At 31.7% G+C, this 13,865-nt stretch overlaps 1 protein-coding gene and 1 long non-coding RNA gene across 7 annotated transcripts; one reads left to right on the top strand and one right to left on the bottom strand.

The window, feature by feature from the left end:
- Positions 1-1,444: 1,444 nt before the first annotated feature.
- LOC126654827 (uncharacterized) lies at positions 1,445-4,979 on the bottom strand. 6 transcript variants are annotated; one of them, XR_008789587.1, is made up of 9 exons: positions 4,828-4,979; positions 4,616-4,647; positions 4,500-4,546; positions 3,941-4,057; positions 3,754-3,785; positions 3,334-3,653; positions 2,506-2,878; positions 2,026-2,082; positions 1,445-1,900 (listed from the first exon to the last, which is right to left on the bottom strand). It is a non-coding gene; the product is annotated as an uncharacterized LOC126654827 (long non-coding RNA). The 6 variants fall into 6 exon arrangements; XR_007632715.2 differs by having other exon boundaries at positions 3,334-3,610; XR_007632717.2 differs by lacking the exon at positions 3,754-3,785 and having other exon boundaries at positions 3,334-3,610; positions 4,828-4,978.
- Positions 4,980-6,204: 1,225 nt separating this feature from the next.
- On the top strand, positions 6,205-6,681 carry LOC126657146 (S-protein homolog 74-like). Its single transcript, XM_050351786.1, has one exon. It carries the CDS (start codon positions 6,205-6,207, stop codon positions 6,679-6,681), a length of 477 nt encoding a protein of 158 aa, XP_050207743.1.
- The last annotated feature ends 7,184 nt before the right edge of the window (positions 6,682-13,865 follow it).

The raw sequence follows: 13,865 nt of genomic DNA, 5'->3' as shown, positions 1-13,865 counted from the left end.
CATATGTAATTTTCTTGTCAATCATATGTATGACCATAAACCTGCTTATAACCACTGTTTAATCGGACGTCCAGTTGATAAAGGTTACTGATATGAGATTCAATATATAAGAGATGGAGATAATGTGTGTAGCTAGCCACGTTTTTTTCTGGTTACAGTAATTGTTACACTATTTTTATATCCACACAATGGTCCATTTTAAAATCGGACCAGTATTGATGGATCAAAGAATGTATAAGCCGCTATGTTTATGGTTGGATTTAGTCCTTCCTGAACGATAAAGAGTAAGATGGATTTTTGGACTCGAGCCCTGGATCCACACCGCGGTCCACCGGAGATGGAGCAGCTTGCATCTGCTTCTTGTCCGATCATAGAAGGAGCTCCTTCTCCAGTGGCACGCAGTAGGTTCGTAAGGAGCGTTTTTAATTTTTTTTTTTCTATAATCGGCTTTGTTTTGTGTAAAGGGGTTTTTTAACGGTTTTTGATTGTAAAAAATTATTGATAATTAATATAAATTAAATAAAATTATTATTATTATTATTTGTTGAATTTTTTGGGGAAGAATGTATTTCTTTTACTATTATTAATAACATTAACGTTTAGTTAGAATATAAGCTAAAAATGAAGGATTATTTTAAATTTTTCTTCAAATGAAAAGAGGTTTTATTTAATAGGGATAGAATCGAAACACGAAAAATCAAAAAAGGGTACAATTGGTTTGTTTTTTTTTGGCATAATGGTAAAAAAAACTCAAATCTTTACGACTTGTTGCAATTTTATCCAAACCTTTTAAATATTTGCAATAATAGCCAAATTGATGGCTAAACCTTTTAAATATTTGCAATAATATCCAAATTAATCAAATATTTTATCCAAATTGCATTTTATCCGTCGCAGTAATAGCCAAATTGATGGCTTAACTTGTTCTTTTCAATTAAGATATTAGGTTATTATTATTTTTTGATGTATACACTACCACATAAGTCACTTTCAGCAACAGTGGATAACTGTTGCTTAATGTACAAAAACCGTTGTCTTAAGTCTATTGCAACGGTTTTCAATCAGCTACATTTGCGGCCGCTGCAATAGGTTCTGATAGCTATTGCAGCAGGTTTTTTAATCTATAGTAATAGAAAAAAAAGCTGTTGCAATTAATAGCAAAGGCAGCGGTTATAAACATCTTCTGCAACAGTTAAATTATGCAGTTTAGGCAACAATCTTTTTAATAAGGCAACGGTTTTTATAGTATTTTATGCAACACTTATATATACTATTTGCAATGGTTTGACTAAAACTTTAAACAACAGTTTCAAACATCTTTTGTAGCAGTTTCGTATTGCATTTTAGGCAATGGTTTTTTTTATAAGGTAACAATTTGTATTGTTTTATGCAACACTATAATTTGACTAAAACTTTAACCAACAGCTTATATAGAAAAGGCAACAATTTAATTTATTTTGTATAAAAATTTAAATAAATCTTATACATAATTTCAAAATTCATGCTAGACAACAATTTAATGTTTGCTAAAATTCGAAACACAAAATAAAAAACAGAAAATATTCGCTAAAATTAAAAATTCCATCTTGTTGTGTCGCTTGAAAGTATTCCATCCTCAGCGTTTGTATGAAAGATAAAACCAGCAGACCTTCTCTATAAAATAAGGATGTGCCAATGCTGCTTTTATACTTGTTCTTTGTCACGCTTTGGATCAGACAATTGATGTCAGAAGCTCCCATCTTATCCCTCCGTCTAAATCCAGTAACTCAAATCCTCTTCGAAGTTCAGCGCTTGCACGTGGCTCTACAAGTTTCCTCCAGGTTACTAAGTAATAATCACACTTTTCCAACTAACGGTTGAATTGTATTAAGCCACTGTCATACTTAAACCCTGGAAATGCCTGAAACAAGAAAAGTCTTCTTGGTTTAAGCTTATTTAGGATATCAATAGGATATAACCATGACTCCGGGCATTCTGTGTATTTAACACAAAAACTAAAGTAACTCAGCAGTTTCTGTTACTCACCATTTGTAAAACAATTAGGCCAGCACTGTAAATATCAAATCTATTTGGTAAATTCAACTGCTCAACCATAAAAACAAGGAAAAAAGATGAGCAAATTGTTACGATGTAGATTTTTGTTTTAACGTTTTCGTTTATGTGCAACATAGTGTTATGTTGTAACAATGCAAAATGACACTTAAATCATTCTATTCAATGGCTTGTAATGATGATGATGAGCTGCAACTGAACTAAACAAATGATGATGACACATAAATCATTCTATATTTAACGCCTTAGGAGATCCTCATCCACCAGAATAAGTTGGATTTTAGACAATGAAATCCAATTTCCAAAAAAAAAAAAAACAAATGTGTGAAAGCTAATTACTTATTCATAATTTCACTTCTTGACAACACAAAGTAGCTGAACTAACCAAAATTCAAAACATAAATCCGTGCTGAATTTACCAAAAAAACAAAGGTATGAAAGCTAATTACTTACTTTACATGTGATGACATTGAAGAGATCTTCAAATTATCAGCAAACCTTTGGAGTTGAAGAGATGGAAATTGCGCACTGTAAAACTCACGCACTGAACATGAAATGAAAGTAAAAATGGAGAAGAGAGATCGCGATTACCTTTAACCGACGGAAAAAGAGACGGCGAAGAGAGATTATGGCGATGACGAAGAGAAATTATGGCAAAGAGAGATGGTGTTGCGCAAATGAGAGCAGAGCAATGAAAATGAGAACTTTAACTGATTTATTTGTACAAATCATTGCCATTTGTAACTTTTTTTTTCCCATTCACAGATGTAATAATATCACCCAAAATAAGTCTTCCATAAGCATCAAGTTTTGTGGATAACAGACCCTGCAAAAGAATACATGCTTTAAGAAATGAAAAAGTTCTTTATAACCTGCATCCCACTAAACAGATCTTAAGTTCAATGTCACATGATATGCAAGAAAAATGTTAAAAGCTAGAGGGGAGCCATGACTAAAGTACTATGATAAACCTCTATTAAAGTTTAGTTAGTCGGATGAATTTAGTAATTTATAAATAATAAAGAAAAGGATGGAGGACACCGGAAAAAGTACAATAATAACCTCTAATAAATTTTATTTATTCAAATTAATTTAGTCATTTGTAAATAACAAAATAATATTATGTGTATGAATAAAAATGGACCAAATTTGTGCTGCAAACTAACTATTATATGTATGAAAAAAAGGACGGCGTTTCTGCTTCTGCATATTGGCTTAAATTGTGTGATGACTGATAAAGTTTATCAAGAAAAGCAACTCCAAGGTTTCATTGCAACTCACTGTTTTAAAAACACTAGAGGATGCACCAGATGGAGAGTATATGGCTGTGTTTATTCCAATTAGGCTTCTTGAACTATCAAGAAGCGGCCGTCGTATCAGTTCCGCTGCTACTGGCCGTCCTATCAAGAATTACCTGAAACCGGATGACGAATTTTCTTGGCTAATACACATGCGGTAGGTTTCATTAAAGTTCAACTCCTCAAAAGTTTTGGCTTCAAATTGGACTTCGCCTTTGTTTTTGATAAACCAGTATATGTATGATTGTAAGAAGCCAAATCTGCATAATGCAAATGTCACAGTTTCCAATGCCAACATTTCAGCTGAATCAAATGTGATAAACAATAAGGGAAATTTGAATATTGTATAATTTGGATGTCTTAAGTACATCTAAAGCACCAAACTATATTTAAATATAATTACCTGTTGGCAATGCAAGTGGTTTATTTGGAACTCTTTGCAGATGGGAATTTCGCAAGTTGGTAAAGATCCATTTATAAGTTCATTCATATTTTAGATACACAAAGAATTATAAATAAATTAATTAAGAGTGTTTATCAATAAAAAAACATGCTTAATCGTCAATTAATTAAAAGTATAATAGTACTACCTTTCTTTTGCGCCTCCATTGCAGGAGCTTCTTGTGTGTGTAATAAGCCACCTTTACAATCTTCACTAATCAGACTTTGCTTATTTTCCTCTCTTACCACGAGCTTTGTCACAAAAGCTGAAATTCAGAAATTAAACACATAACAACTAAACTCTGCAGATTCTATATTTGCCTTGACAAATATGTTATTTTATAAGTAACCGCCTTATTGGCGCACTAATACTAATTCTCGTGCTAATGAAAAGTCACGGAGATGTGCTCATAGGGATGCAGCCTCAAACTCTTCAATGCAAACATGCTATATGTTCATCACAGACATACGCTCACAGAAAGCAGAGCTGCTAAGCTACTGTTGCCGCCGTTGGCACATTATGTGGTAGTGAGATTTTAACTAATTCATCCGTAATAATTTTAATTTCCATTAAATCTAAACAAATAGATTAATTCAGACATCATAATTAAAAAAATGAAAATCAAATTCAGATAGACTAATTTAGCTAAATTATTACTATCAAAAGTACACCAAAACAATCATAATTATATTTAAAATTATGCTTACTTTAGCAGGTGAAGACATTGAAGAGATCTTCAAATTATCCATTAAACCTAAGTTGAATGAAATTGAAAATGAGATTACCTTTAGCCAATGGACAAGAGAATTGAAAATGAGATTACCTTCAAATTATCTGTAAACCCTAGGTTGCGCACTGTAAATCAAATTGAAATTGAAAATGAGAGCAACGAAAAAGAGAGTTTACCTTTGAAATTGAAATTGAAAATGAAAATGAGAGCAACGAAAATGAGAGCTTACCTTCAATCGATGAAATTGAAATTGCTAATCAGCTAATGAAACTGAAAATGAAAATAAAGAAAGAAAGATCGCTTACCTTCAATCGAAGAGAGATGGCGAAGATGGCAAAGAGAGATTACAAAATCAGAGAATATCGCGGAAGCTTTAAGTGAAATGAAACCAAATATTAAATTATTTACTAATTGTTGAGATTGGCATCGGTTTGAGTTTTTTTAAGGTATGATTAAAAGTTTATTACAGTATTGAGTAGTTTATTGTATATTAGGACTTATAAATTTTGTAGTTAAAAATATAATTTGATATGAGTTAATAAAAGACAACAGTTTGAAAGTGTTGCTAAATTGAGTCAAACTGTTGCATTTTCTTATGCTAATGCAACCGTTTTCTATATATGTTACCTTATGTTGTATATTTTTAAATTTTCTTAATTTTTTTGTAACGGTTTTTAACCGTAATCTTTCTGTTGCCTTATATGTACTATTGCAACAGTATTGATACTGTTGCGAGGATAGTGTTGCTGAAAGTGACTTATGTGGTAGTGATAATAAGTAATAACATAGTAAAAGTCCGAAGAAATGGCAAAAACCTCAAAAAACAATTCACATAAAAAGTGCAATTTGGCTATTATCGCAACAAATTAATGCAATTTGTATATTATCATAAAAAATTAAAAGGTTTGAATAAAATTACAATAAGTCCTAAAGATTTGGATATTTTTTGCCATTAAGCCTTGTTTAATCTGTATTATGTTGCCACTGAGAAAAAAAAAGTATAAAGGTAGGTGGTTTTTGAATAATTTTTGTCTATTTTAAAAGTTCCAAACACCATATATATAATTTTTCCTTTTTGTTTTGCTCATTGCTGATGGAAATCTTTAAATACTCGCTAAACTATAAGCAAAACCCAACTTATGGATCATGGTAGTTATGATTTTCACTTAATAGTTAGCTGATCAAACTTGGTACATTTTTTTAGCATTATAGTTTCTTGTTATTGGTTTTATATAATGGCAACCTCACATATTAATCAAATTTACAAACTAGTTTTTAATCTGTATCATCAATTTTTATTTTAACTGATTAAAATTGATGCTCTCACATTTAAATAATAAAAACAATAAATTATAAATTACTAAATTAAATGTAACATAAAATATAAAAACAAATCTCACCTACATTCGGTTTATAGTGGATCATCCACATATAAGTGAATTTCACAAATTAAAAGTAGTAAAGTTTTATAAGAGTGTGTATGAAGGATTCACATTCGAGTCTAACAAAAAAATCTCAAATAACTAAAATAATTAGTGGATTTAAGTTCTTTTTAACTCAATTTTGTTTTTTCATCCTAATTATACATACCTAATTCTTCTTTTTTATACCACATATAGAATAATCATAAACTTGCTATACATAAATTCTTAAAGAAGAATAAACAAAAGTGAGCAAAAAAAATGAAGAAATTTAAATGTCTCATAATCTTTCTCCTAGCATTAGCTACCCGAAGAATAGAAGCGAGAGAATTCAGAAATAAAGTAGTTATGTTTCAACGGTATCATGTGTACATAATGAACGGATTCAAAAATGAAAGCATTAGAACGCATTGTCGATCTTCCGACACCGATCTCGGAATTCAGAAACTGAATCCCATGCAGAAGCAAGAATGGAATTTTAGAATGAACTTTTGGGGGACAACATTATTTCATTGTACATTGTCATGGAAAGAAGGACATAAGCGTTTCAAGGCATTTTTGCCACAATTGTATAAGTTTATTTGGGCTCATTGCTTTGATTATAAGTATTGTTTTTGGAAAGCGACTGAAGAAGGTGTTTTTTTAATGAATCCTGATGCTAATAGTTATGAATTGAAGTTTACTTGGAAGAAATGTCAAAATGAAAATACAACCATTCTTGATTCTTTGTATGAATAAACATATTTCGTTACTTGCACTACATTGTGATGGTTTCGGGATAAAAATTTTTGTTTATTAAGTGATTTTTTTTTATTATGATATATTTTTAGGATTTCTCACATCAAATTACAATACTTGTGTCACTTAGACTATCGTCGTTTGATATCTACATGCTGATAAAAAAATTTAGGCAAAATGATATTTTAATACGAATTCTACAAATTGAGACAATTATATTCATACTCTAAATAATATATATTCTGAACTTATATTTATATGTTTTTTTTATTACATGAATTATATTTTATAAAATTGGTACTTTATTTTAGTATTGGAAGAATTATATGAGTTTAAATTGAGAATTATGTTCTTGAAAACATGTTTAAATTGGGAATTTGATATATTTATTTCAATTCGTAAAATTGACAGAGATCATAATTCTCAAATTATTTTGAGACATATATTTTATAAAATGATCGGATTGCTAAATCTAAAAAATTATTTTGCCAAAACATTTTATGAACTAAGAAATTCTAATTACAATGATTTTTTCAAGGGTTAATTCCATAAAAGTCACGACTTTTACACGAAATTTTATTTTAATTAAGACTTTTAAATGTTGGTATTTAAAGGTACGACCTTTTATTTTATTTTAAATATATCACCAAAATAAAATTCGGTATATTTTTTTTGACTAAAACTTCATAATCCTACATACTCTAATTGAAAGATAATAATATTTGATGTCGATTTATAATTTTGATCTTTTATTAATGATTTAGTGAAGAATTTAGTCATTAAAGATATCGAAATGATAGATTTGAAAAACAAATAAAAATTTACTCCCTTCGTCCCACTTTAGAAGTCCCATTTGACTTTACACATAGATTAAGAAAACATTAATTATTCTTGTCTTTTCATGTTTTTTCATGTTTTGCCCCTATTAATGATAGTGGAATTTTCTATAAAACTCTTTTAAGATAACTAAAATAAGGGTAAAATGGGGTATTCAATAGAAAAGTATTCTTAAAATAGTAATGGGACTTTTTAAATGGGACATCCCAAAATAGAATATGGGACTTTTTAAACGGGACGGAGGGAGTATAATTTTATATGGCAACTTTTGAAAAATTGTGATTAATAAAATTTTATTTAAAAGTTGTGATTTTTTATAAAATTTTTTTTTTTAAAACGTGAGATCGCCACATAATTTATTGATAATCCTCAGGATCTGACCTCACTAATGAGGGACAGAAGCTGTGGTTATAAAGGTCAATGGAGATTACAAATAGAGCCAAAAAAGAAGTAACTCTTCTCAAGGCATAAAGAATCAAAAATGGGATGAACCCTGAACAAATACAAATGAAGTTATTACTTGCTTGAAGTTTTGGCAAAATTTTTGGTTCTTCGTCGTGTGAAAGTGTCAAGACCTAAATTATTGAGCCGAGACCGGCGCTAGAAAATGGGAGTGATAGCTCCGAAATCCGTAGTAAGCCTAAAACTACTAATAATTTTTCGCATTTAAAAATATAATATTATATATAAAACATTTTCAGAAAAACTCTTTTGAATAATACATTTATAAATACTAAAATATCATATCAGAGTTTACAATATAAAATACTGTTTGAAGTTAAAATGTTTATCTAATACTGACACCTACTGACTACTGCAGCTTTAGGAACTCATACTTGTGCAAGTCCAATGACTTCTGGCACAATGGAGATGGTTTGTCTGATCCGACTCTGTCTACCTGCAAACATCAGAGTGAGGGGTCAGTATTTGGAAAAATACTGAGTGAGTTTGCAAGTTACTTATAGTATTATTAAAATATAGCGTCACACGCTTAATACGTATATAAATTTATGATACAAGCAAACATTATTAATTTCAAAGTGTGAGTCCAACTCACTAGATACAGGGACTCTAGACTACACCGTAGCCGAGTGCTCTCGCGTATCGAAACTTAAAGTGTGAGTCCAACTCACTGATGGGTCCAACCCACTGCTCAGGTTACATTGTAACCGAGTTCACTCTCGTATCGTATTCGTATCATATCATGCATAATATATCTTAATTCTTAATCACAAAGTCAGGCACTCTAGACTGACTCGCCAGTAATCACACAGCCTATTGACACCCAATAGGTAGTTGGTCTCTTTGGACCGCACACTAGATACTCATCTTCAAAACAACGAATACGACAGCATTCATATAATCAAACTCATCAAAAATAACATCTTACACAAGCACATCATTTTCATGCGATATATGGATAATAATGCTAATAAGGTATGAAAATAACTTTTGTAATAATATGCAAAAGTAAATATGACACTCACAGTGACCGCTATCCAAAACTGTATTATCGTCACCCGAACACGTAGGCTCCGTGCATCGTTTGATCTCGTAATTACTCCAGCTCGGCGGCTTGGTAGCCTAACGATACATCCAATTCCTATTCAAATCATATGTACGTTTTAATTCATAAACGTAGACTAGTACTAAAATCCTAAGTTATAAACTTAGGTTAATATAATCGTATTTCAAATACGACTCTTAATTTTTTATCGTATTCTAATACTTAGTCGAGATATTCGTTATATCTCTTATTCATCGATTCTTAAACTTAGGTTCCTTATATCCCGAAACTTTAATTGAACTCGTTAAATTTGATATCCAAAATTCTCGTTTTCGGGGTCCGTGATTCACTTTTAATGTCCGACGTACTTGAAGTCGAAGATTTAAGTCGAAACAAGATAAAATGTCCAAATAGGCGCGGTAGCTGGCTATGCGAGCGCACGAAGGGTCCCGTGCTTACGCACAGCCCGGTGTGCGTTCGCACACCAGCAGGTGTGCGTTCGCACACACAGGTGTGCGTTCGCACACCGCACTCAGCCCCCGGAAATGTCGTTTTCCGGGCGCTTCGCTGCTCACCGGCGTTTCCGACATGCTTCCACATCATTTAAGCATATAACTCAATTCAATTCTCGCTAAAAACGACTATAGAAACGCGATTACAATTCGTTTAATTCGTTTAAACAAAATAACCCTTATTCACTAATTCTCATAATAAAAACGTCAAGCTTACCTTGATTTGAAGCTTAACAATGATAGAGAATCGAATTCTGAACGAATCGATATAAAGAACGCTCGATTTGGTCAAGAAACGACGAAACTGCGGCGGATCGTAATCGTTCGTTATATTTGTCTTCATTTCTCTGATGTCTTCGCCATTCATCTAGATCATTCTTTGAATGATCAGCTTCTATATATATAAATGGTTAATTGACTTCTTTGACCCTTTATTTCTTTAACTTAAACCATTTCTCTTTAAATATTCTAATTTAACCAAACGGTTAAATTACTCTTTTACTCGATTACTTACGTATTATTTATATTCATATAAATAATACTAACTAAAAATTATTATTTTCTGTCAATAATCTTTTAATTACTATTCTCGAGACCTATTGGCTAATTTTCACTTTAGTCCTTGAACTTTTCAAAAGTTGCAATTTAGTCCAAAACGCATTCGCGTCCAAATTTTAAAAGGTCTCCGATTGACCCGAAACTTTTACCACAGGTACTATAAAACATTTCGCGGACTTTGGCGAAATAATTTTTATTTCGAGATTTATATGGTTAAATTACCACTTTAGTCCCTGAACTCTAGTTCACGACTTTTCTTGACATTTTTCCTTTTAATTTAAATTCCAACTTTAGAATTGGAATATGATATTAAATTCCTTTAATTTCTTGAAAATTATTTTCGATATTGCCATCCTGACGAATCAAAACTGAACACATGGTCCAATTAAATACTTAAATATTTTGGACTATTACATAGAGGTCTAAAAGTGTAGAAATGATAGAATTTCTTTGGACAATAATTCTAGAAAGAATTAGGTGGCTTTTAACTGATTTATAAATGCAGCTTTTCATTTTAAGTGTCGTTATAGAAGTTTTTTTATTCCGATTTAGATTTATTTAGAAATTCTGATTGTATTTTATTCGCGGACCTATGACTTTTTTCCATCTTTCTTAATTATAGCTTCTAGTAAGTGTGAGTCATTTTTTGTGCAAAAAATTTGGTGGTTTAGTTTTATCATTTTTTGTGGCGTAATACACTTATCGATTAATCAAAATAAAAAAAAGGAACAAATCACTTAAAGGACACAATTTTTTCCTTGCAGCCATTTGTCTAATAGGATGCTTGTGATGAATGGAATCATCTCTAGCATGTACTTATATTCGTTCTATCTAATTTAATCAAAAAAATAATGACTAGCATCATCAATAATATGATTGAGAGTCATGTTACCCGAGTCATCATTTGTACGTACATATGTATGAGAAATGGGAGGAAGGTCCTTCTGAAGAATTGAAAATATTACTATCAAAGAAGACAAACCCAAACTATAACTCTGAGTATCCGCTTGAGCCACAACCATAACACTATAAAAATTTACAATATCCTCCAACGGAACATTATTGATGAAAAGAATGTTTGATTTTTAGATGTTTACCCTTTAACCTCCAATAACTCGTACCGATCCAGAGCATCCTTTACAACGCCCATTTCATCCATCGTAGCTCCAAAAAATTAGGAAACAATCGTCATTTTCTTTATTCGGTTCTCCGAGATAATAACTAGCATCAGTTTCTTCATTCGGTTCGTCGTAACTTTTGAGATAATTTTGTACACCACATTACAAAGCAAAATTGGTCTCAAATCACTCATAGGTTTTGATGTTTTCTTTTGTGGAATTAAGGCAATCGTAGTATCGTTCATCCCTTCCTACATATGCCCGACTTTAAAAATATCACTACAAATTTTACTCCACGAGAGATTGAGCAAAAAATAGCGGAATTGGCCTATTTTTTTCACCCATAATACCCCAATAACTTTTGTAAAAAGAAGGGTTAAATCCATCTGGATCTAGGGATTTGTCATTTTGCATACTGAACACGACCTTTTTAACCTCCAAACGAGATAGTAGATTTTAGCTAGTCGTTTTGCTCATTGCTAGTATAGGGGAAATCTCATCAAAAGCCTCAACACAAACCTCAGACTATGAGGAAATATCAGGAAAATACCAGGTATAAATATCATGAATTTCTTTCTTCGAACTCCGCCATTCTCCCAACTCATCCTTTAGCTTGATTACTAGATTTTTCCTTTAACGAACTGAAGCTGAATTATGAAAACACCAAGTGTTTGCGTCTCCTTCTGCTAGCCAATGACATTTAGATCTTTGTTTTTATTATGTAACCTCCTCCATCAACAAATTTTCATATTCTTTGACAAGCCCCATGTATTTATTATTCTCATTTCTACCATATGCACTTTAAGCAGACTTCATCTACTGTTTTAAATTAAAGAGTCTCTTTTTTAAATTTAGGACCAGTCTTCCTCCCCAATAAATCAGCCTATGGCGAACTTCAGCCAACTTATCCTGGATATCACCAGATAAAATGTCGCTTGTCACGACCCAATTTCATGGATCGCGACCGGTGCTAGAATATGGGTATGGTTGTAACAAAACATGTAGCAAGTCTCGCGGATAAAGATACAATCATATAAACCTGCAAGAAAACCACTTCTCAGGGGCAACCGAGACTCGAACCTAAGACTAGAAATTCATATAACAAATATAAACAAATTAAATATCTGAAATGCTCGGCTAAAACCCGAGACTCCAGCAGCATGCTTATATAACATCGAATTCAGAGTATAACATGCTAACAACATAAATAAACAGTCGGACCAATCCGACAAACCAAAGTACAATAATCATAAAGACTAACTAGTTCTACTGCGGTTTAAGAGAATAAACATTTGACTAGTTTTATTAAAAACAAAAGAACCTTTGAAGGAATCAAGAAAACGGATATCAACCCCAAGCTCTTAAAATCATAAACCTGGAAAACTGGGAAAACAACTTGGTCAGATATACTGAGATGAGTTCATACAACTATTTACATTTATTAAGTGAAAACCTTTAAAACCTCAAAGCACTTTTATACTAATATAAATAACATTATGGAACTACTGTATTGAAATGATCCCAGCATCAGTGCGACGTATCACACTGAATACCAGAGTTGACAGGAATAAATCCTCGTCAATTCCCAGCGTAAGCAAGACATTAGTCTGCCGATCCCAGAGTACTTACCGGTGCACACAGTCTCGATATAAGCCTATCGAGTAGCTCGTTCCAATCCAAATCCATAATGGTTTAAAAACAGTTCATAAACATATATATATGTATACATATGTATATGTATATATATGTATATACATATGTATACACATATATATACATATGTATATATATACATATGTATATATGTGTGTATACATATGTATATACATATATATATATATACACACACATATGTATATATCAAAAGACACAATTTACTTAATAAAGCGGTAACTAGCGATACAAACTCACAGCTTGCGAATCCACGTGATAATCTGGCAAGCAACGTAAACCTGCTCTGACTCTGAAGCACAAACAGTCGACGGGTCTAGAAACAAAGCTTAAGTTAAAAACGATTCATCCCCTAACTCTAAAATACTGGACACCACATAGGACTAGCATCTCAATAACAAGACAAAGTATAATCCAAAGCACAACATCCATATATATACATTCCATATTTAAAGTAATACTAGAGTCAAACCATAAGTTAAGCATACTTGAGTTCCCATTGAAAATATAATCCAGAGTACTTATATAACTTAGTTTAAAACTTTTAAATCAAGTGAAAATCTAGAGTAGTGAATTAGCCTTCAAGCTTAATCTCACATGTCGGGCGATCCAAGTCTAACCCGGCCCAAAGATATGCCAGAATAAAATCAAAGTTAAATCTGAAACTTTTAAATCAAAACATTATTCATTTGAAAACCATGGAACTCAATATAACTTAACGACAAGGAAACACTTATACAATATGCTTCAAACTAGCCACAGTTGGCCAAACCACCTAGAGTAGACACCAGCGTGCCAAATCAATTAAAATGATTCCAACAAGCATGTATACATATCTAAAGCATAAGCTCATATATGAACCAATTAATCAAACCAACAATTATTCATGTCATAGAATTTCCAATCTTATAATCAACCAACATGAAATGTTTGCCCAACAAGTTTAAACAATACCAACATACCAAAGTCATACAAACAGTT

Source organism: Mercurialis annua, linkage group LG7 (assembly GCF_937616625.2).
Source record: "Mercurialis annua linkage group LG7, ddMerAnnu1.2, whole genome shotgun sequence".
Taxonomy (NCBI): Eukaryota; Viridiplantae; Streptophyta; class Magnoliopsida; order Malpighiales; family Euphorbiaceae; genus Mercurialis; species Mercurialis annua.
The sequence above is the reverse complement of the archived record's forward strand: the minus strand, read 5'-3'. Positions and strand labels throughout refer to the sequence as shown.